Source organism: Poromitra crassiceps, assembly GCF_964638095.1.
Source record: "Poromitra crassiceps genome assembly, chromosome: 22".
Classification (NCBI taxonomy): domain Eukaryota; kingdom Metazoa; phylum Chordata; class Actinopteri; order Beryciformes; family Melamphaidae; genus Poromitra; species Poromitra crassiceps.
In genome coordinates, this window is record NC_139647.1 from 21425415 (window position 1) to 21448183 (window position 22769).

General features: G+C 45.6%; 1 protein-coding gene across 2 annotated transcripts in view; it reads left to right on the plus strand.

Annotated features, from left to right (window-relative positions):
• inpp5a (inositol polyphosphate-5-phosphatase A) overlaps positions 1-22769 on the plus strand; it is a 219558-nt gene that overhangs the window by 150682 nt on the left and 46107 nt on the right. For both annotated transcript variants that reach the window (XM_083657988.1, XM_083657989.1), the window contains exon 9: positions 18266-18350. In XM_083657988.1, coding sequence (XP_083514114.1) covers positions 18266-18350 — 85 coding nt within the window. The remainder of the gene's footprint in view (positions 1-18265; positions 18351-22769) is intronic.

A 22769-nucleotide genomic window follows, 5' to 3' on the forward strand; every position in this document is an offset into this window, starting at 1 on the left:
AATTATGTAAAGCTTTTATAGAGTGTGTGTGAGTGCACAACGTACAAAACTCCCAAATTCTTTATTGATTTATCTCTCTTTATTTTTTATTAAAGACCCCTAAAGTCATGTTTCAAGATGTGTGTAAAATACTCTACTTTGAATAATAATTTGTGTCTGATGGTTTTCCCCCACAAAAAACGGTGAAATGATCTTGTTAAAGTCCTTAAAATGACTTCCCCTCCTTCTCCCTCATTGAAAAATCCAAAGCAACCAATCAGGGTCATTGAGAACATAACTAGCCAATCACAGCATACGACACATTCTCACTAGTGATAAAGTGACGACAAAGGGTTCCTGACCGATGGGGGCTTCAACTATTGAGTACTGGACAGGGATTGGCTCCAACGAGTACGATTCGTGACATCACGAATCGTACTCTGCCTTTTCAGTGAGCAGAGAGGAATTTCCACGTTCAGCAGATGATCGTGGAAACAGTCTTCTAGTGTCAAACTGCACAGACATCGTTCTGCACAGTGAAGCTCAGACATCGAACTGTAGGAACAAGAAGAAAAACTGATTTTTGACTTTAGGGGGTCTTTAAAGTGTAACTTACCCCCAAAACACTTTTTTCATCTTTTAACACATTCACTGCCAACAGTTTTTTTTTTACTGTAGGTAGCTTCTGCCAAGGGTTTTTTTGAGGATTCTGGCTCATCTTTCAAGAGCCGAGGATTATTTTCTGCTAGGATTTTGTGAACACAAAATATCTCAAAAGAACTAATATAATGTGTGCTTTCTCTGTCTAAAAGAGATAGTTTGTAGAGTTAGTAGTTATGTAGGCATTAGCAGTTGAATACAGCATGGTTTCAGCGTCTGAAAATGAAAGCTGAGAAAAATGCCTTTTTGTGAAATTCGATAGAACAGTCACTTTAACCATTTATTTTTGGCATCAAAGACATCAGACATCTAAACAATAGTTCTGAACAGTACCGTAAATTCCGGACTATAAGCCGCGGCTTTTTTCCCGTTTTTTGGCCCCTGCGGCTTATATAACGGTGCGTCTTATCTATGGATTTTTTCAGAAAAAAAAAAAAAAATACAAATAAAATCTCTCTTTTTTAGCACTCTTTCTAACTATAAATCCACTTCTGTTTTAATTTCCTCTCTTGCCCTCTTTTCACCACACCGCGGACACTGTGTGCACTGTAAAAATAAACAACGGTAAAAATAAACAAACTTCGGCGAATTCACACAAAGGAAGATCAAGGAATATTCCATCGAACCGGAGCAGATCATAAATATGGATGAAGTGCCTTTGACGTTCGACCTGCCACTCACTCGGACTGTTAACAAGAAGCGCCCTGGAGGATTCTTTCACCAAAAAAAAGCTTTGCTCGTTCTCGACAGCATGAGAACGAGCAGTAGAAGCAACACTCTCACTTACCATGGGGAAGGTACGCAGAAATTCACACGACGCAGCTTTCAAGTTGAAAGCAGTCAATCTCGCATTAAAAGAGGGAAACAGAGCAGCCGCGCGTAACCTGGGCATCGATGAGTCAATGGTGAGGCGTTGGACGGTGCAGCAGGAGGAACTGTCTCAGCACGGAATATTATAGGAGTGTGAAAACATCCACAATCACCAACGGGTTCCAAAACGCTGGACTGCTGCGGGATGAAGAGGATGATGCCGCCACAGCTGGCGCTGAGGGCCGTCAGAGGCTTCAGAGGCTGTTCGATGCCGACAGTGATGAAGAGGAGTTCGTTGGTTTTGAGTGACAATGAAGGAGAGAGGAGAGTGGTTGACGAAGCCACCCTGAACCTGTTCGTTTCCGACACTGAAGATGAGGACTTTGGTGGTTTCAGTACGCAGGAAGAAGAGGAAGACGAGGATTAGTGACTTGACTTCTCTGGTTACAGGTTTGCTGCACATATAGCCTATTGTTGTGTGATTTTGTCTGGGGATTAGTGACCTGACTTTTGTTTTGTTTTGTTGAAATGTTAATAAATGGGAGCTTCCCCAAACAGCCATCGCTTTCCCGACATTCCTCTCTGTGCACGAACCCTTTCATATGGTAATTAAACATCAAAACACCCGCGGCTTATAGACCGGTGCGGCTTATAGAAGAAAAAAATAGTCAATTTTGGTCCCGCGGCTTATAGACCGGTGCGTCTTATAGTCCGGAATTTACGGTAATTTCCTCCATAACGGCACCCCCACCCCCCTCTCCTTCAAACTCCTCCCTCCGTGGGCGTTCTCCTCCTCCCTCCGTGGCTCTGCAGCGGGTGTGTCACAAGCGAGTTTCTGCTGCCTGTCTGCTGCCTGGCGGCCCCTCGTCGGGCGAGTCTGGATGGGGCTCACTCGTTTCTTGGGGTTTCGGTTGAGAGCTTTGATGAAGCTTTTGCGATTCTGGGCTTTATGCTGCGTGTTTCAAAGTGTGTTGCAACTTGCACCCAGTCTATTTTTGGAACCCCCCACCGTTGTGCGCCAGCGCGAAAGCGTTTTCGCCAAACCATTCTACAGTATGAGAATGGTTTCCTCACGCTTTTCCCTGCAGTTTTGGCTCGCTTTCTCTAGTCTGGAGAGCACTGTCGCCACTTAGTGGGTCGGTGGAATGGGTTGTACACGTTCGGTGGCTCCCATATTTTTATAGGAGACGTAGGGGGCTTTGATCCACGTCCCACCGCCAATTTTTTTTTTTTTTTTTTTTTTGACGAGTTGACTCGTCCACGGCAGTCAACCGTTGGTTTCTGCTTGACGAGTTGACTCGTCCACGGCAGTGAACGTGTTAACCAATATATATGACTTTGGGGGTGGTGTGTGAAGAATTCTGGTCAAAATTTTCACATTTGAGACCAAACTGTTACCATTGTACATTTGTACATTTGTATCATTTTCAGCAGCATAAGTTCTCTCTATGGGTTCAAACCTGCTTTTTTTTGTGCCCTCAAATGAATGGGAGATTTGGTACATCGTGACGTCACGGTGGGGTTAGCGTGTGCCCCACTCATGTAAAAAAAAAAAAAAAATCCCCCATGTGATTATTACTGTAGGTCACGCGGCGCGAGCCGTTTAAGAGCAATGCATCTATGGGTAATGCCTACTGTGGCTAATGTTAGCCGCTAGTTAGTTATGTTACATGGCAGTAAAACGCCACTGAATGACCAAATTGATAGAAGTTTTAACCATTTCGAGTTTGTTGTTTATAACGTGGCTATATTCATAACGTTTTCTATGATATCTATCTCGGATACACTGAGAATACTGGGAGGCGGGTCATAGCGTCTCTGTCGATGATTTGATTTGACAGTTCTGGGCACTGGCGTTAGCGTTGGCCAATCTCCTGGCGTGTTCCACCCCCAAATCGATTGTGTTCTGTGTTCTGGCGCAAAGCGAGTGGGTTTCAGGAGGAGACAGTCTCGAGCCATTATCGTTACCTTTAGAGCAATATTCCTGGAATGCAAGTTTAACTAAACAGTTACATGTCCTCTGCATTCTACATCAAATGAAGACATTACGGGTTGTTTTATTTTGTATGTTACATACTTATTGGCCAAGATATGTTAGGCGGCCATCTTGCCTGCAGAGTTTTCAAATCAAGTAGAATACCGTTTTGCAAGAAATCTGGGGGGGTCAGTCCCCCTTTAAATAATAATTTAATTGTATTGGAGCTGTCATTACAACTACAGTACAGTGCTATGTTCAAATGTCTGACAGAAACTGCTTCAAAGGGACAAGACGCTGATGATTTGCTTACTTCTGCCAGAACCAGCTGATGTCATGAAAGAACCAGCTGATGTCATGAAAGGGATAGCTGTGATCCTGGGCCTCACTAGCCCAAGAGGATGGGAAACATGGCTGCTAAACGAGCCTGTGAAATGATAGCATGAGATAAAATCAACAGTCCCCCCCCCCCCCCCCTCTGTCTCCCTTTAAAAAAAAAATATCTTTTGTGTATTGGAGTTTGTGTCTTTTTTCCACCCCCCATTCAGAGTGGCTGGTCCGGTTCATTCAGAGTGGCTGGTCCGGTTCATTCAGAGTGGCTGGTCCGGTTCAGGGGAGAACAGTTTTACATTACAACTGTGAAATCCTGGCATAAAGGCGCCCTTTGTGGCGCGCCATTATTTCCACACAAATATAGTCCATTGTCACGGCGGCGAAGTTAATTTGATCAACATTGGGGACATTTAACTGTTTTGTCCGCTGAAAAGGCTTGTTTCATGCTCATTTTCGGGGCATTGAGGAGCAATGATTGGCAGAAAAATAATGTTGCCGTTAACAATTCAGAGCAATTAGCGTCCCATGGGGAGGCAGTGGGCCGCACTGGCCGCCACACAGCGACGCTTTGTCATTTTATGGACGGTCATCAGTCAACTGTCAGGGCGTCTCAAAGAGTCCTCCAATCTAAATGTTTCCCTTTCAGCTTTCCCCACAACAACAGGCTGAAAGAGCAGCTCCCAGCCAATCGCCATGTGGAGCTGGAGGAGGAGAGGGAGGACGGGATAATCACAGGGCAGGGAGATCCTCCAGAAAAGACACGATGAATTTATTAGCCGATAGCGTAGCGTAGTGTGTCCATGTGTGTGTGTGTGTGCCCATGCATGCGTTACTCGACATGCTCACATTTCCCACAATGCATTTTTCATGTACATGTCATCAACATGTACCAGTATATACCAGAGTCGTGTATATAGAAGAGTCGCGACATCTCCATTCACTCGAATGGACCAGTTTTTTACTCTCAAGAGTTCCAGGAAGTAAGGTTCTGGATTAAGCAGCACTGTCGAATTGCAGCAAAATGGACAGTTTGTGATGTACTTTGAAAGTTTATTTTTATTTTTATCAAATTGTACATTATCAGCTTTATTTTAGCATTCAAAAGTAGCGCAAGACCCCTTCCTGCCTGTTCATTGGCTAATTAATCATGCATTTTGGTTCTCCGCTGACTGACTCTCTCTCCCAATTGCTCTGGTATATACATGTGTGTTAATCTGCATCAAAGGGTAAATATGTGCCATGTCCTTCCTCAGTTTGCCGTAACGTTTCCCCTTCCTCAGCTGACAGGATACAACTGTGTGTGTGTGTGTGTGTGTGTGTGTGTGTGTGTGTGTGTGTACAGTTTAGGGCTGCAACTAACGATTATTTTCATTATGGATTAATCTGTTGATTGTTGAGTCGTTTGGTCGATCGATACAATGTCACAAAATGGTGGAAAAAATGTTGCTCACTTTTTCCCCCAAAGCCCAAGATGACATCATCCACTTAATGTCTTCTTTGGTCATGATGATGACCAACAGTTCTCAACCCAAAGATAATCACTTTACTGTCATACAAGACTAAAGAAACCAGAAAAGTTTCACATTTAACTCATTGAGTGCCAGCCACTTTTGGAGAACGGACGCTCCCAGTGCCAGAGTTTCAGAGCGTTTTCAGTGATTTCTCGAGGCCCACAGAATATTGTGTGATATTACTATGTAAACACCCAACACGCACAAAGAACGAGGAGAGTCTATTGTATCATCAGCAAAAAAAAGTTTATTGATACCATTTTCCGTTCTTTAGTTATGAGCCGGAGAAGATAGGTTGTTTTAAGCAAAAACAGGCGTTTCAAATTAGAAGCTGAGTTATTCAGCCTTTTGTGAAATTAAGCATTTCAAGCACATTCACTGAGTCTGAAGCTAATGTTTTCTGATGTAGTGACGTGGTGTAGTTGTGTGGTGCCCTGCGTGCCCCACCCCCCTCTTCCCCCCTCAGCTGCAAACTCCTCCCCACACTAACACACAGCCTCACGCACCCAGGTCTATTTTCGGAGTGCTCCGTTTTTGTGCGCCGGCCCCCAGCGCGACACGGAAAAGCCAAACCGGACTGCTGAGAATGGTTTGGCCCTTCGGCGTCGGGTGCTGCTTTTCTGGCGGCTAATCGCGTGGAGAAACTATACAGCAGAGACAGAGAGGCTCAGTTGTGGGTGCGGATTGACTGCTGTTCGCAGCCAACGTTAACTCCAGCCAGAGCAATCTATATGGCTCTGGCTGCAGCATGAGCGGTTTCTCTTTCATCACGGGGCTTTTTCCTGCTGTTTTCCTGACCTTTCTCTAATCTGGAGAGCACTGTCGCCACCTAATGGGTCTGTAAAATAGGTTATACACATTCAATAGCTCCCATATTTTTATAGGAGATGTAAGAGGCTTTGATCCACATCCCAACGTCAAAAAACGCAATTGACGAACATACTCGTCCTTGGCACTCTACGTTAGTATTTGAATTGACGAACATACTCGTCCTTGGCACTCAATGAGTTAAGAAGCTGAAACGAGAGAATTTTAGTACCAGTATTTTTTTATTAGTATAAATGATGAAAAAAATATTTAAAAAGTTGGTGATTAATTTTCTATCGATCGACTAATCATTGCAGTTGTGTGTGTGTGTGTGTGTGTGTGTGTGGTGTCGTCACTGTGTGACTCTGTGAACTGCCTCCTCACCCTGGGAGGGCTATAGGAGCAGAGGTTAATCCTCCCCATCAGTGCCTCTCTCTGCCCATAGTGGACCTGTTTATTTCAGCCCCTCCTCCTTCCTGCACCAGCAGCTACTGTGAGAGAGCAGTGGGGCTGACCTGGCTATTTGTAGGATGCAGCCTCTCTGAATGTGGGGCTATCAATTCTTACTGTTTTACTGTTACAAATTATTTTTGTAATTTTGAATTACAAAATAAATTTTTACTACAAATTAGAAGTTGAGGTTTCATTGATGATCTATAATAGTTCGGATGGGAAAGGAATCTCTGTATCCCACAAGCGTCCTCTCACTTTTGTATTTATTAGTCTCGCCATGATACAAGAATGTTGACTTTGGAGACAATGCTACAGTAAGTTTAATATCTAAAATTTTTATAGTATTACAATACCGTGGCAAACAACTAAAACTGTCAAGCAATATGTTACCACACCTGACTTGGACAGATTTGTAGCGTCTTCTGCTCAGGGGTTTTGATATCGGTTTGGTGTTCATCTTCATTCATCTTTATGTAGTTAGTTCCATTATTTTGCTCCTGGCACCAGTTTGTCAGTATATTGTAGGCAGGAGGACCTGGTGGACTGATTGACACTGCTGCAGTCCACTCACTGTCAAGAGCCGGTCAAATCTGATTGGCTGGGCTGTGACGGAAGTCCAGCTCTGTGCGTGCATTGGTGCATCATTCAAAAATGTGCCGCCCGCGTTGCGCAAATAAGGGGGTCCGTGGTTGGTCAGTTCATATGTCTGTCACAGATTTTGTTTTGGTCTCAGGGGGCGGTTCTTAACCACTTGTCAAGAGCTGTTTTTTCTATTTAGAGCAGGAAATATTTTCGTTGAACTATGAAGCTTTTGCACACACAAAAAAGTTTTTATTTTTATTTTCCCGAAAACTTTTTCGGACCCCCTTGCAAAGAGAGTAGAGTGGGTCGAGTTGGCTTATCCTCTAACCCCTGTGTGACCGTGGCAACACCCCCTCCCACCTCCTCATGCACCCCTAGCACCCTCTCTCTCCAGCCTGGAGTTTGTGGGTGGGGTGGGAGTCACTGGGTGGGGTGGGAGTCACTGGGAGTCATGAAGGAGCTGGGGTTGCTGACAAGGGGGTGGCCCGTCCCGCAGTGTCAAAGGTCCTGTCAGGGGCCACCCCTGACCCATTCAGCCAGACGTCACCCAGCACATTCTTCACAATGTTAACATTCTCCCATATTCTCTACATTCACTCACAATGGACGGCGCCGCCCGGCCCACCTATTGTACGCAGAGTCCAATCTGACCGGCCAACTCATGCTAAGTCATCTTGTCAATCTAATCATGACATGGCCCCCAGATGCACCCTCACTATCCCATATAGACTGTCTATTATGACTCCGCTTAACTGTCAATCCAATATAGACTGTCTATTATGACTCCGCTTAACTGTCAATCCAATATAGACTGTCTATTATGACTCCGCTTAACTGTCAATCCAATATAGACTGTCTATTATGACTCCGCTTAACTGTCAATCTAATATAGACCGTCTATTATGACTCCGCTTAACTGTCAATCCCATATAGACTGTCTATTATGACTCCGCTTAACTGTCAATCCAATATAGACTGTCTATTATGACTCCGCTTAACTGTCAATCCAATATAGACTGTCTATTATGACTCCGCTTAACTGTCAATCTAATATAGACCGTCTATTATGACTCCGCTTAACTGTCAATCCAATATAGACTGTCTATTATGACTCCGCTTAACTGTCAATCCAATATAGACTGTCTATTATGACTCCGCTTAACTGTCAATCCAATATAGACTGTCTATTATGACTCCGCTTAACTGTCAATCTAATATAGACCGTCTATTATGACTCCGCTTAACTGTCAATCCCATATAGACTGTCTATTATGACTCCGCTTAACTGTCAATCCAATATAGACTGTCTATTATGACTCCGCTTAACTGTCAATCCAATATAGACTGTCTATTATGACTCCGCTTAACTGTCAATCTAATATAGACCGTCTATTATGACTCCGCTTAACTGTCAATCCCATATAGACTATCTGACTCCGCTTAACTGTCAATCCCATATAGACTATCTGACTCCGCTTAACTGTCAATCCAATATAGACCGTCTATTTTGACCCTGCTTAGCTGTCAATCCCATATTAGTCTCGCTAGCCAGCCTCCTCTCCCTTCCGTCCGAGGAGTCTGGTGCCGCAGGTCTCCATAGTGGGATTGCGATGGGCGGCGCTTAGCGGCAGTGACCTTGGAAAATAGTTTCAAACAATCCAACTTGCCGTTTTCAGCGTGTAGCAACGAGCTAGCGTGTAGGTTTCTGCCGTTAGCTTGCTAGCTAGTTAGCGTTGTTGTTTTCACTGAGGCGGCAGGGCACTATTTACAGCGACACACAGGGAGGAGGGAGCGGAAGCCGCTCTGATTGACGTGGTCGGAGCCAATGACAGAGCTTCTTAAGCCGGGAGCGGAAATCCGGCAGCTTCTGAAATGGGAGAGCAGAGTAGAGCAGGGGAGGGTTTATCCCAGTTATGGAGACCTGCGGCGCCAGACTCCTCGGACGGAAGGGAGAGGAGGCTGGTCAGCGAGACTAATCCCATATAGACTGTCTATTATGACTCTGCTTAACTGTCAATCCAATATAGACTGACTCTGCTTAACTGTCAATCCCATATAGACTGTCTATTATGATGCCGCTTAACTGTCAATCATGCCCGGTAATCTGGAGAGGGCTGAGTGAAGGGTGGATGTTGCTGTGAGGGAGAGATATTCAAAAAGAAAGTTTTGTGTTTGATATTGTGTTGGTATGTAGCGAGTGTGTTATATGTGAGATTGAGCACGTGTCCACCTGTGTGTGTGTGTGTGTGTGTGTGTGTGTGTGTGTGTGTGTGTGTGTGTGTGTGTGTGTGTGTGTGTGTGTGTGTGTGTGTGTGTGTGTGTGTGTGTGTGTGTGTGTGTGTGTGTGTGTTCGAGAGAGAGAGAGAATATGCTGGCTGCTTTGTGCCGGTGGTGTAAGGAGCCTGGGAGCAGAGTTGGGGGTCCATGTTATAAATTAGCGTCTGACCCCCGTCTTTGTGTGGCCCCTAGGAAGGCCTGAAGAACCCCCCCCCCCCCCCACACACACACACACACACACACACACACACACACACCACCTCAGTGGGAACGGCCCTGGTGAAGAGCCTCTTTCAGGGGTGTCAGCACACGATGAATGGTGCAGCGGAAAGCATGTTTATAGACTGTGTAAAGAAGTGCCTCTTTGTGGGAGAATGTCGCCCGACACTGTTACAGTTTGCCTGAATGAGCTGTGATGACGCGGCTAATGGGGGCCCCCGCTGTGGGTGGGGGGGGGGGGGGGGGGGTCAATAAGGAGGACCCCCACCCAAGACTCTGAAGGACCGGACCCCCCACCCTCAGGGGGCCCCATTCACGCGCAGTCCGCTGTAGCTAATGTTGTGATTCTTCCACACCCCCACCCTGCCACAAAAGGCCAAAGCAGAAAGTCAACTTTCACACCAGCGGGTCACTATGAGTGCTTTAGGAAGCCGTCGTGTAAACAGAGTGTTACCTTCTGACCTGTGGCTGATACCTTGGAGCTCCAGACAAAACAGCCAGGCTGCGCGTATTAGACATGCCTGTTAGCGGGATAAAGCTGTGGAGACGCCGAGGAGAAAGACCCCCGGGCGTACACTCGCTCGCTTCTTATCCTGATCCCCCCACACACTCTCTCTGTCTCTCTCTCTCTCTCTCTCTCTCTCTCTCTCTCTCTCTCTCTCTCTCTCTCTCTCTCTCAGTGTTTCTTTCTCCTTTTTTACGCTTTCTTCTCGGCCCTTATTATATCCGTTAGCGCCATTGTCTGATCCGCCCACGTACACGACGACGACTTGACTGAAATCAATTAAAAATCAGAGTTGGTCGTTTATTAGATCTATTTCTGGTTTGTATTCCTCACCCCCCGAAAGCGGCGTGCAGGGCGTGCGGTAAGTGTGGTATTAACACGGGTTCCCACGGCCGTAACAACAGCGTGAGCGTCTGTATAGAGACGTTTTACTGCCTTCCCCATTCGGGGGACGGCAGGATAAACTGGCTGCGAGCCCTGTTTGAATAGAGCCAGAGTCTCTTAGCACCGCGATGGAAGGTCGTTAATGACACCAGCGCTCTCAGTATATGAGTGTATTAGTGAGCTAACACACACATGCGCGCGCACACGGCGCACGCACACACACACTCACGCATGCACGCACACACACACACACACACACACACACACACACACACACACGCACACACACACACACACACCAGCGGTTCCAGAACTTTCCGGACTCTTGGCCCACTTGAAAATCTCAAGATTCTTCGTGGCCCAGACCCGACTGTAAACAGTACGGAGGCCAAATAATGCCTTCTATAAAAGGAGCTGTCCATCAGCACCACACAGAAACCAGAAAGTTAAGGGGCTGTTTGCAAAAGGCTAATTAACGAATAATTGATTACAAATTAACCAATCATCAATGGGTAAATGCATTCTCATATAATAATCCTAATGTCCTAATAATAGTCCTAATGTTTTGAGAAAGATTTGGCGGGGGCCACTCACAGGCTCACAGGTTAGGAATGGCTGTGCTAGGCTATAATTATTACAATTGTAGGTTTGAGCAGGTTTGACCTGCTTGCTCAAACCTAGTCTGACTCACTGGAAGCCGTCTGAGTGAGAACGGGCTGCACATTCACATTGAGTGGCAGATGATTCGAGGCCGATAACAGAAGAAGCAACACAATATAAGTACTGTAGTGTACTGCCACAGGAAGTGTCAACACTATATAAGTACTGTAGTGTACTGACACAGGAAGTGTCAACACAATATAAGTACTGTAGTGTACTGCCACAGGAAGTGTCAACACAATATAAGTACTGTAGTGTACTGCCACAGGAAGTGTCAACACTATATAAGTACTGTAGTGTACTGACACAGGAAGTGTCAACACAATATAAGTACTGTAGTGTACTGACACAGGAAGTGTCAACACTATATAAGTACTGTAGTGTACTGACACAGGAAGTGTCAACACTATATAAGTACTGTAGTGTACTGACACAGGAAGTGTCAACACAATATAAGTACTGTAGTGTACTGCCACAGGAAGTGTCAACACTATATAAGTACTGTAGTGTACTGACACAGGAAGTGTCAACACTATATAAGTACTGTAGTGTACTGACACAGGAAGTGTCAACACTATATAAGTACTGTAGTGTACTGACACAGGAAGTGTCAACACTATATAAGTACTGTAGTGTACTGACACAGGAAGTGTCAACACAATATAAGTACTGTAGTGTACTGCCACAGGAAGTGTCAACACTATATAAGTACTGTAGTGTACTGCCACAGGAAGTGTCAACACTATATAAGTACTGTAGTGTACTGACACAGGAAGTGTCAACACTATATAAGTACTGTAGTGTACTGACACAGGAAGTGTCAACACTATATAAGTACTGTAGTGTACTGCCACAGGAAGTGTCAACACAATATAAGTACTGTAGTGTACTGCCACAGGAAGTGTCAACACAATATCAGTACTGTAGTGTACTGCCACAGGAAGTCTCAACACAATATACTGTAGTGTACTGCCACAGGAAGTGTCAACACAATATAAGTACTGTAGTGTACTGCCACAGGAAGTGTCAACACAATATAAGTACTGTAGTGTACTGCCACAGGAAGTGTCAACACAATATAAGTACTGTAGTGTACTGCCACAGGAAGTGTCAACACAATATAAGTACTGTAGTGTACTGACACAGGAAGTGTCAACACAATATAAGTACTGTAGTGTACTGCCACAGGAAGTGTCAACACTATATAAGTACTGTAGTGTACTGACACAGGAAGTGTCAACACAATATAAGTACTGTAGTGTACTGCCACAGGAAGTGTCAACACAATATAAGTACTGTAGTGTACTGCCACAGGAAGTGTCAACACTATATAAGTACTGTAGTGTACTGACACAGGAAGTGTCAACACAATATAAGTACTGTAGTGTACTGACACAGGAAGTGTCAACACTATATAAGTACTGTAGTGTACTGACACAGGAAGTGTCAACACTATATAAGTACTGTAGTGTACTGACACAGGAAGTGTCAACACAATATAAGTACTGTAGTGTACTGCCACAGGAAGTGTCAACACTATATAAGTACTGTAGTGTACTGACACAGGAAGTGTCAACACTATATAAGTACTGTAGTGTACTGACACAGGAAGTGTCAACACTATATAAGTACTGTAGTGTACTGACACAGGAAGTGTCAACACTATATAAGTACTGTAGTGTACTGACACAGGAAGTGTCAACACAATATAAGTACTGTAGTGTACTGCCACAGGAAGTGTCAACACTATATAAGTACTGTAGTGTACTGCCACAGGAAGTGTCAACACTATATAAGTACTGTAGTGTACTGACACAGGAAGTGTCAACACTATATAAGTACTGTAGTGTACTGACACAGGAAGTGTCAACACTATATAAGTACTGTAGTGTACTGCCACAGGAAGTGTCAACACAATATAAGTACTGTAGTGTACTGCCACAGGAAGTGTCAACACAATATCAGTACTGTAGTGTACTGCCACAGGAAGTCTCAACACAATATACTGTAGTGTACTGCCACAGGAAGTGTCAACACAATATAAGTACTGTAGTGTACTGCCACAGGAAGTGTCAACACAATATAAGTACTGTAGTGTACTGCCACAGGAAGTGTCAACACAATATAAGTACTGTAGTGTACTGCCACAGGAAGTGTCAACACAATATAAGTACTGTAGTGTACTGACACAGGAAGTGTCAACACAATATAAGTACTGTAGTGTACTGCCACAGGAAGTGTCAACACAATATCAGTACTGTAGTGTACTGCCACAGGAAGTGTCAACACAATATAAGTACTGTAGTGTACTGCCACAGGAAGTATCAACACAATATCAGTACTGTAGTGTACTGCCACAGGAAGTGTCAACACAATATAAGTACTGTAGTGTACTGCCACAGGAAGTGTCAACACAATATAAGTACTGTAGTGTACTGCCACAGGAAGTGTCAACACAATATAAGTACTGTAGTGTACTGCCACAGGAAGTGTCAACACAATATAAGTACTGTAGTGTACTGCCACAGGAAGTGTCAACACAATATAAGTACTGTAGTGTACTGCCACAGGAAGTGTCAACACAATATAAGTACTGTAGTGTACTGACACAGGAAGTGTCAACACAATATAAGTACTGTAGTGTACTGCCACAGGAAGTGTCAACACAATATCAGTACTGTAGTGTACTGCCACAGGAAGTATCAACACAATATAAGTACTGTAGTGTACTGCCACAGGAAGTGTCAACACAATATAAGTACTGTAGTGTACTGCCACAGGAAGTGTCAACACAATATAAGTACTGTAGTGTACTGCCACAGGAAGTGTCAACACAATATAAGTACTGTAGTGTACTGCCACAGGAAGTGTCAACACAATATAAGTACTGTAGTGTACTGCCACAGGAAGTGTCAACACAATATCAGTACTGTAGTGTACTGCCACAGGAAGTCTCAACACAATATTCTGTAGTGTACTGCCACAGGAAGTGTCAACACAATATAAGTACTGTAGTGTACTGCCACAGGAAGTGTCAACACAATATCAGTACTGTAGTGTACTGCCACAGGAAGTGTCAACACAATATAAGTACTGTAGTGTACTGCCACAGGAAGTGTCAACACAATATAAGTACTGTAGTGTACTGCCACAGGAAGTGTCAACACAATATCAGTACTGTAGTGTACTGCCACAGGAAGTGTCAACACAATATAAGTACTGTAGTGTACTGCCACAGGAAGTGTCAACACAATATCAGTACTGTAGTGTACTGCCACAGGAAGTGTCAACACAATATAAGTACTGTAGTGTACTGCCACAGGAAGTGTCAACACAATATAAGTACTGTAGTGTACTGCCACAGGAAGTGTCAACACAATATAAGTACTGTAGTGTACTGCCACAGGAAGTGTCAACACAATATAAGTACTGTAGTGTACTGCCACAGGAAGTGTCAACACAATATAAGTACTGTAGTGTACTGACACAGGAAGTGTCAACACAATATCAGTACTGTAGTGTACTGCCACAGGAAGTATCAACACAATATAAGTACTGTAGTGTACTGCCACAGGAAGTGTCAACACAATATAAGTACTGTAGTGTACTGACACAGGAAGTGTCAACACAATATAAGTACTGTAGTGTACTGCCACAGGAAGTGTCAACACAATATCAGTACTGTAGTGTACTGACACAGGAAGTGTCAACACAATATAAGTACTGTAGTGTACTGCCACAGGAAGTGTCAACACAATATCAGTACTGTAGTGTACTGCCACAGGAAGTGTCAACACAATATAAGTACTGTAGTGTACTGCCACAGGAAGTGTCAACACAATATAAGTACTGTAGTGTACTGCCACAGGAAGTGTCAACACAATATAAGTACTGTAGTGTACTGACACAGGAAGTGTCAACACTATATAAGTACTGTAGTGTACTGCCACAGGAAGTGTCAACACAATATCAGTACTGTAGTGTACTGACACAGGAAGTGTCAACACAATATAAGTACTGTAGTGTACTGCCACAGGAAGTGTCAACACAATATAAGTACTGTAGTGTACTGCCACAGGAAGTGTCAACACAATATCAGTACTGTAGTGTACTGACACAGGTAGTGTCAACACAATCGGAAGTAATTGGCTGATCCCGCGCGTTCGAACCCGAAGGTGAATGCAGTACATCACACTGCCGTGTCGATGAGCGAACACGTCACTCACACCGCATGAAAACCTTTGGCATCACCTGTGTAACGGAAGGACACGGACTCAAACGTTGTTATGTAACAGATCAAATTCCACGCGCCATTCCCTATATCCACGTGGGCCCCTGTAGAAAACCTCTGGGGTAAAAAAAAAATATAATCATAAAAAAGATTTACTCTCTATTTAATCTAATGGGATTGCAGAATTATGTAGTCTCTATTTAATATAATAGCTAATATATAATATCCGTGTTGCCACCCTCCTACTCCAATCCTCTTTGCCTGCACAGAGAAAAAAGTGGCTGTGCTTTACGACAGCCGGTCCAGAGACGGGACCCACCAGCGCCAAGAGGCTCCTCTCTCTTTACGGCCTCATAAATATATTAAATAAATATATAAATATATTGTTATCCGGCTCTGGAAGGTCCAGCGTGAGATTTATCCACACGATTATAGGAGATAGCGAAGCCAAGCATCCTGAATCATTAATTACACAAGACGAGGCTGCGCTACGTCCGCCGTAATTTCCTCTCTCTGCTCTGTAGACGAGCCACTTTTAAGTAGGTGATGAGGCAGAGGACTTAATTATATGTCGCTTAGCTGCGGGGTTTTTTTTTTTTTTTTATATATGCATTGAGATGCCGGCGCTGTGACGAGGTTCTGGAGATCTGGACGCGTTCCATGACAGAGAGGATTTGGACTCCATGAATCCTCCCACACTGTACTGTTGCTGTACTGAGGTTTTAAACAAGTTTGATGTTGTGCAGTGCATTAAACATATTAATAAGACCAGGGACATAAAACCATGCTGGATTATTAAAAAAAGACCCTTAAGAGGCGTCAAAAGAGCGCAAACAACAGAGTGAAAGGGGCGTTTTCAGACCTGATAGTCCGGTTCCTTGGGTTCGGACCACCAGATGCGAGAATGATGCACTGTTTTGTTTTTCAGCCGGTTCGGTTCGCTTTCACGCAGCCAAAAGCCAAACGGTCCAGATACGTCGTGTATCTGGACCGTTTGACTTTTGGCATGAGGGTTATTTTCATGACTTTTTGCTGAGCTGTGCTTTTTACATATTTAACTGTGTTGGTTTTCTTGGTTGTAGGTTGTATATTTAGCAAATGACAATATGTGATGTTCTAGTTTTGTATGTTAATGTTTGTGTGTGTGTTCCTCATCCTCGCCCATTACGCGCAGCTATCATGGGTTTGATGGTTTGATTCCGGCTAGTACGGGCCTGATTAGGTGTCATCACTGTAAAGCCTTGACATGGTGACCAGAGTCTCTGTGTACCGGTTAGATCTTATCCTCTCCTCCAGGATGGTCCTTAAGCTGTTTGGCTGAGGAAGCATGATGGTGGTGGTGATGGTGGTGAGACTTGGCTGAAAGTCCCCCTAAAGACTGTAGAGACCCTTTACATGACAGGAGTCAAAATCATGCTCGGAGTAAGGACTACCACACCAAACCTGACCTGCCTTCTAGAAGCAGGGCTTCCGTCAGTGCAAGCCCTGATAAGAGACAAACAGGCCAAATTCCTGCATAAGATGAGTACACGGCAGGGAGTGGCCGGTGACCCTCTAGGATTTGCACTGGAATTAACCAAACAGGAGAACCGTGTCATGAACTCACACCTGGAGCAGGTCATGAATGTACTAGACCACATCAGAACTGATAGAGAGGAGCAGATGGAAAGAGTGCGGTCAAATGAAGGATCCAAGTTCAGGACTTACTGTAAACTTAACCCTGAGTTATCTGTCCACCCACTCTATATGAACAGCCAACACACCATCGAGGATAGTTTGAGACAAACTTTCTCAAGATTCCGCCTGTCATCCCACCGGTTGCGCATTGAACTGGGAAGGTGGAGCCGCACACCTCGAGAACAGCGTGTGTGCTGGTGTGGCACTGGAATCCAGGACGAACAACACCTTCTCTTGTGCCCCCAGACCCAGGATATCCGTGACAGTTTTGATTGTCAGTTTACTGACCTACGGGTATTATTTCAAAATATGGACAAGAAAATGCTATCTATGCTGAGTAAATGCTTAGCTATCTTGGAACGTTGATACAATGATGTATCTGTTATGTGATTGGACCCATTGTTTTTATTTTTCGTATTTTATATGATTATTTTAATAGTTAATATTTCTATGGTTGTCAATAAACAAACTAACTAACTACCAGTCTGTCACTGACTCTTGGTCCAAAAGCTATAAGTGCACCAGCAAGCCTGCAGGTTAACACTGAGCAGAGGAGCCAGCAGAGGAGCATAGTATCAAAGTGCATCCTCTTCGTGGTTGGAAGTTGAAAATCTGAAAATCCTTTGCCATGAAAGAAAATGATCAAAAACAATATAGAGTGTACGGTTTCAACTGTGTGAATTGAAAGCACATTTACATCTATCCTGATATATATCACGTTTTAAAGGAGTACAGTACCAGAGTCCCAGAAGAAGAGCATTCCCTCCTGCAGGGATGACTTGGTGCAGTGGGAGATACTGATGCTGTCAGCCATTTCAATCCCTTATGTCCCTGGGATTCTCTGTTGCATATAGCAACTGCAACAAACAAAAAGTCAAAATATGCTGACATTTGCAGACATGTTTCCTACTTCCAGTACCATCTGATAAATCATGAATGCTGGGAAAAAATGTATAAGAAGAGGTCAGACCACAGAAAGCATTTGCACAGCTATAAAGAAAATATGCTTCTACACATTTCCCTCTGCAAAGGTGCAGCCCCTCAAGTCAAAGGGTTTAGAGACCACCAGGTGGTGCTGTGGCCCTCATCTCATGAACTACAATAACCTGGGGTCAGAGGAATCCACAGTTGTTATGAGAGGGGTTGACTGTCGTTTCAAACACCTCGATGATGAACCACCAACTACTGTCATGTTTTTGCAGGATCACGGACCAGCGGTTTGAGAAGATGCCATATTTTGTCTTTGGGGACTTCAACTTCAGGCTGGACTCCAAGCAGGTTATTGAGGTGGGTGTCTCTGGATCGTGGTGTGTGTGTCTGTGTGTCTGTGTGTGTGTGTGGTGTGCGTGTGCGTGTGCGCGTGTGTGCGTAGCTGCACGCAAGTACACTGTACGCATGTATGTCGTATAAAAAAAATATTTATTAAGTGTGTGTGTGTGCAGCAGCAGCAGCACCACAGTAAAAGTGGTTTTAGTAGCCCACTGTCTCTCCAGAGTTATGGCTCATTATCCGTGGCCACTGTGGCCGGCCCAGCTGTGTTTGCCAACCGAGCCTCCGAGTGCATTGTTATGTTATGGTGCCATTCACTTCTCTTTCTCTCTCTCTTCCTCCCTCCCTCCCTCCCTCCCTCTCTCTCTCTCTCCCTCCTCCTCCCCTCTCTCCCCTCTTCTCTCGGTGCAAATGAGGCCAGCGACTGAGCCGAGGCAGTGCAGTCATTCAGCAGATAGGGGGGGTCAGCGGCGTAACGAGTCATAAAGGCTCACCGCAGACAGTGGCGTCCTATGATAAGAGAGTTGGGAGAGCCACTTGTGTGTGTGTGTGTGTGTGTGTGGGGGGGGGGGCTGGGGGTCTTCTCCCTCCCCAGCACAATAGCCCTCGAAACAGCGGGGTCTGTTCAAGGTGTGGCCATTGTTCATTTCGACCACAGCCCCATTGAGTGGAGAAGGGAAGAGGAGGGGAAGCTTTTTTCTGAATGGAGTGGTTTTGCTCAAATGACTTGGGGAAGCCTTCAGCCCCCTCCCCCCCCCCCCCCCATCATGTGTGAGGTAAGCGAGGGAAGTAAGTTTAGTCATCCTGCCACTAGGGGTGCACTAAATCAGGGGGTTCCCAGACTTAAGAATGCCGCGGCCCACTTTGACATCTGAAAATCTCCCCGGGGCCCCACCCAACCCTTTAATCACAACTCTGATCAACACACTAAGACGATGTATTTCCCTGTATATATATATTTCTTTATTTCATTAACAGAACATATGAATTTGGGCATACCGCAAATGAATAATCCATCCGCATACAAAAATCGAGGCAAAATATCCAAAAGCCAGATCGCCAACACCCCCCCCACACACACTCATCAGAAGCATGTGCGTGCAGAACACATTTGTTGAGACAAACTGTGATGAGCAACAACAGACAAAAAAATTAATCCACAAGCTTTTAATGCTATTTAGGCTGTAAAATGTGTTATCTTATCTGTAAAGGGGAGACTTGTGGGTACCAATTTAACCCATTTTGGGGGCAGCTGTAGCTCAGGAGGTAGAGCGGGTCATCTACTAATCGCTTTGGATAAAAGAAGTTGGTGGTTCGATTCCCGGCTCCTCCAGTCTGCATGTCGAAGTGTCCCTGTGCAAGACAACCCCAAATTCCTCCCACCTGCGTGGTAGCCTGCCACCATCGGTGTGTGAATGGGTGAATGTACCTACTGACTGTAAAGCGCTTTGGATAAAAGCGCTATATAAATGCAGGCCATTTACCATTTACCATTTTCATTCAGATAAATTGAGCTGAGAGGACCCCATTGAAACAGCTTTTAGCCCACTTCCCGATGAGCTAGCCTGCCCTGCTTGGTACCAATGGTATGCCTTACGTCTTCTAGTTTCATATGATAGCAGTATCTTCACTCTAGCTTTAAGAAGGAGCTCGCTACAGCCATATGCTTAAAATCTGCAGTGTTGGCACACCACTAACTGTACCACCTGCAGTACCTCCACGGCCCACCATTGGGCAGCGGCCCACACTTTGGGAATCGCTGCAGTACCTCGAGTAAATCACCTCCCCCCCTTTAGGTTGATCAACCAAATGTGGACATCACATGTTTTAAATCAGAGACGTTTCCTTCACGTCTGCGATGTATCAAGCGCCTTGATTGATCGCCTCAGAATTTGTGCAGTATATTGGATCTGGCCGCTGTAATTGGGTCACATTAACCGCCCGATCATGTGAAGATAAATGCGTTGCGTTTCAGATAATACATCCATCCACATCAGCAACAGCAGATGTGCACACAGTGGGGCTATTGAGAAGAAGTCAACTGTTGTGATTCAAAGTCACCTGCTAGACAGCTAGGCCACTTCAATTAGGTTTTATAGCCGTCATACGTAGATTAATTTACCTGATCAGTACGGCTATGATCGCATCATATGGCTCTGATCGCATCATCATCAAAAGACATTATAAGGTTATATTTGAGATCCATATAAAATCATTGTGTGTTTTAAGCGTGTAAGAGCCTACTAAACTAATATTGGGAACATTAAGGGACGCATTATGCCGAAAGGAAAAACATCCAATCAAAATGAAGTCAGATGAGACGATTTGGCCGTCATCCTACTGGCCGATCTGTGTTTATCCTCTGGATGTAATCTAGATGACTCTGTCTTCTCCTCCCGCCTCCATGTTGCTCTGTGGTAGGTAAGCACTCACCCTCTCCGTGTCCCGGGCCAACTCTGACATGCTGTTTGAGTGCAGCGGGGGTCACGACCCCTTTTCCAGGGATGTGTAAGGCTTGCATCGGTGTGTGTCCGTCGCTGCCCCCCCTCTCCCCTCCGCCCCCCAGATCCTTTCTTATGCACCTTGGCCCCACTGACACTCACACACATCCCCGAGTGAATACACACACACACACACACACACACACACGCACACGCACACACACACACACACACACACTCTCTCTCTCTCTCTCGCACGCACGCACGCTCTCTCTCACACACACACACACACACGCACATGCACACTCTCTCTCTCACACACACACGCACACTCTCTCACACACTCACACACACACACTCTCTCTCTCTCACACACACACACACACACACACACACACACACACTCAAACCAATTTGTTAGGCCAGATGTATCTGATTGATTCGCCCTGTTGAAAAGGGGGGGACGGCAATGCAGGAGGTTCTTTAGGACTAAAGAGACCCTCAGGAAGTTAAAGCTGTGAGCTATGACATAAAACGCACACACACACACACACACACACACACACACATGTACACACACACACACACACACTCTCTCACACACACACACACACTCTCTCACATACACACAAACAAACACACACCTCATACTGGCTGTTTAATGGGGACAACACGAGAGGCTGATGATGTCATCTGTGTGAGCCGCTCGTTAAAGGGGCAGTTCATATAAAGCCGTCCTGCGCGGCGGCGGGCAGCAACCTGTCTGATTGAACGGTGACCCGCGTGTTAGTGGTCCAGAGAGCTGTGATGTCACCAGTGACCCGCGTGTGAGTGGTCCAGAGAGCTGTGATGTCACCAGTGACCCGCGTGTTAGTGGTCCAGAGAGCTGTGATGTCACCAGTAAACAAACGGGGGCGGGGGGGCAACCTTGGCGCATGGCGTAACTCACAGCCGGGAGGCCGTTTGAAGCCCTTTAATGACAATTAATGTCAGCAGGACAATTAGTGCTCATCCACTGAAGTGCTTAACTGTAGACGGGCCGGGGGGGCGGATCGATCTTCCATACTTATCTGGAGATTGATTCCGCCTCTCATTCTCACGGTCTCCGACTCTCATCTTTTCTCCTTTCTCGCTATTCTCCCTCTGCTTCTAATCAATAGGGATTTTGCCAAGGGCCCAAAATAGCAATACAAATGGACGGATACCATCACTGTGTTAAGTGGATGAGATAATCGCAAAATGAAACTACTTCTCTCCGTTTTATTTCGGGGGGGGGGGGGGGACAACCCTCGGGGGGGGATCCTCCCTGGGGGGCCCCGCGTTGAGAAGCACCGGATCAGAACACTCCCAGTACATTTCTCCGGCGCTGCACGCTACACCACTCCTCTTCTTCTGTGTCTCTGCCCCATTGTGGCGCGACTAGACTCTGGACAACCCGCTAGCCACTCCCCTGTCACCCATCCTGCCCTGTGGGTGGGTGGGTGGATGGGGAGAAGGGGGTATTTCTTCGGGATGTATCCGACTGTGTGTGTGTGTGTGTACGAAAAAGGGAGGTGGGTGCGAGGAGGAGGGGGTGGGTCGTCAATTGTCCCAGGGTTTGGACACAGGTGGCAAATTCCTGGCATGCTTGCGCGACAGGATCAGTAACCAAAGGCCCGCGCCCGCCCTCCTCCTGCCCAGCCCGGGCTACCCCATTAATTGTGACCGACAGAGGGAATTGGTTTCAATTGACCCCCATTCAGCGGCCCTTTGACTGGCAGACAAAGGACACAGCCACGTGGAGACTAATGCTGGGGCTGAGCTTGCCTTGGAGGTGGTCCGGGCTTCTCCTCGCTCTCTCCCATGGGTTCCCCTCCCCTCCCCTCCCAAAGGCTCCACTACAGTGGCACAGAGGTGCAGCAGCCGAGCCCTGGGGTCTCAGCCAGGGGGCACAGATGCAGGTGTCCTGGGGGGGACGGCGGGCTCTGATCACGCTCGGGATGGGTGGAGATGAAAG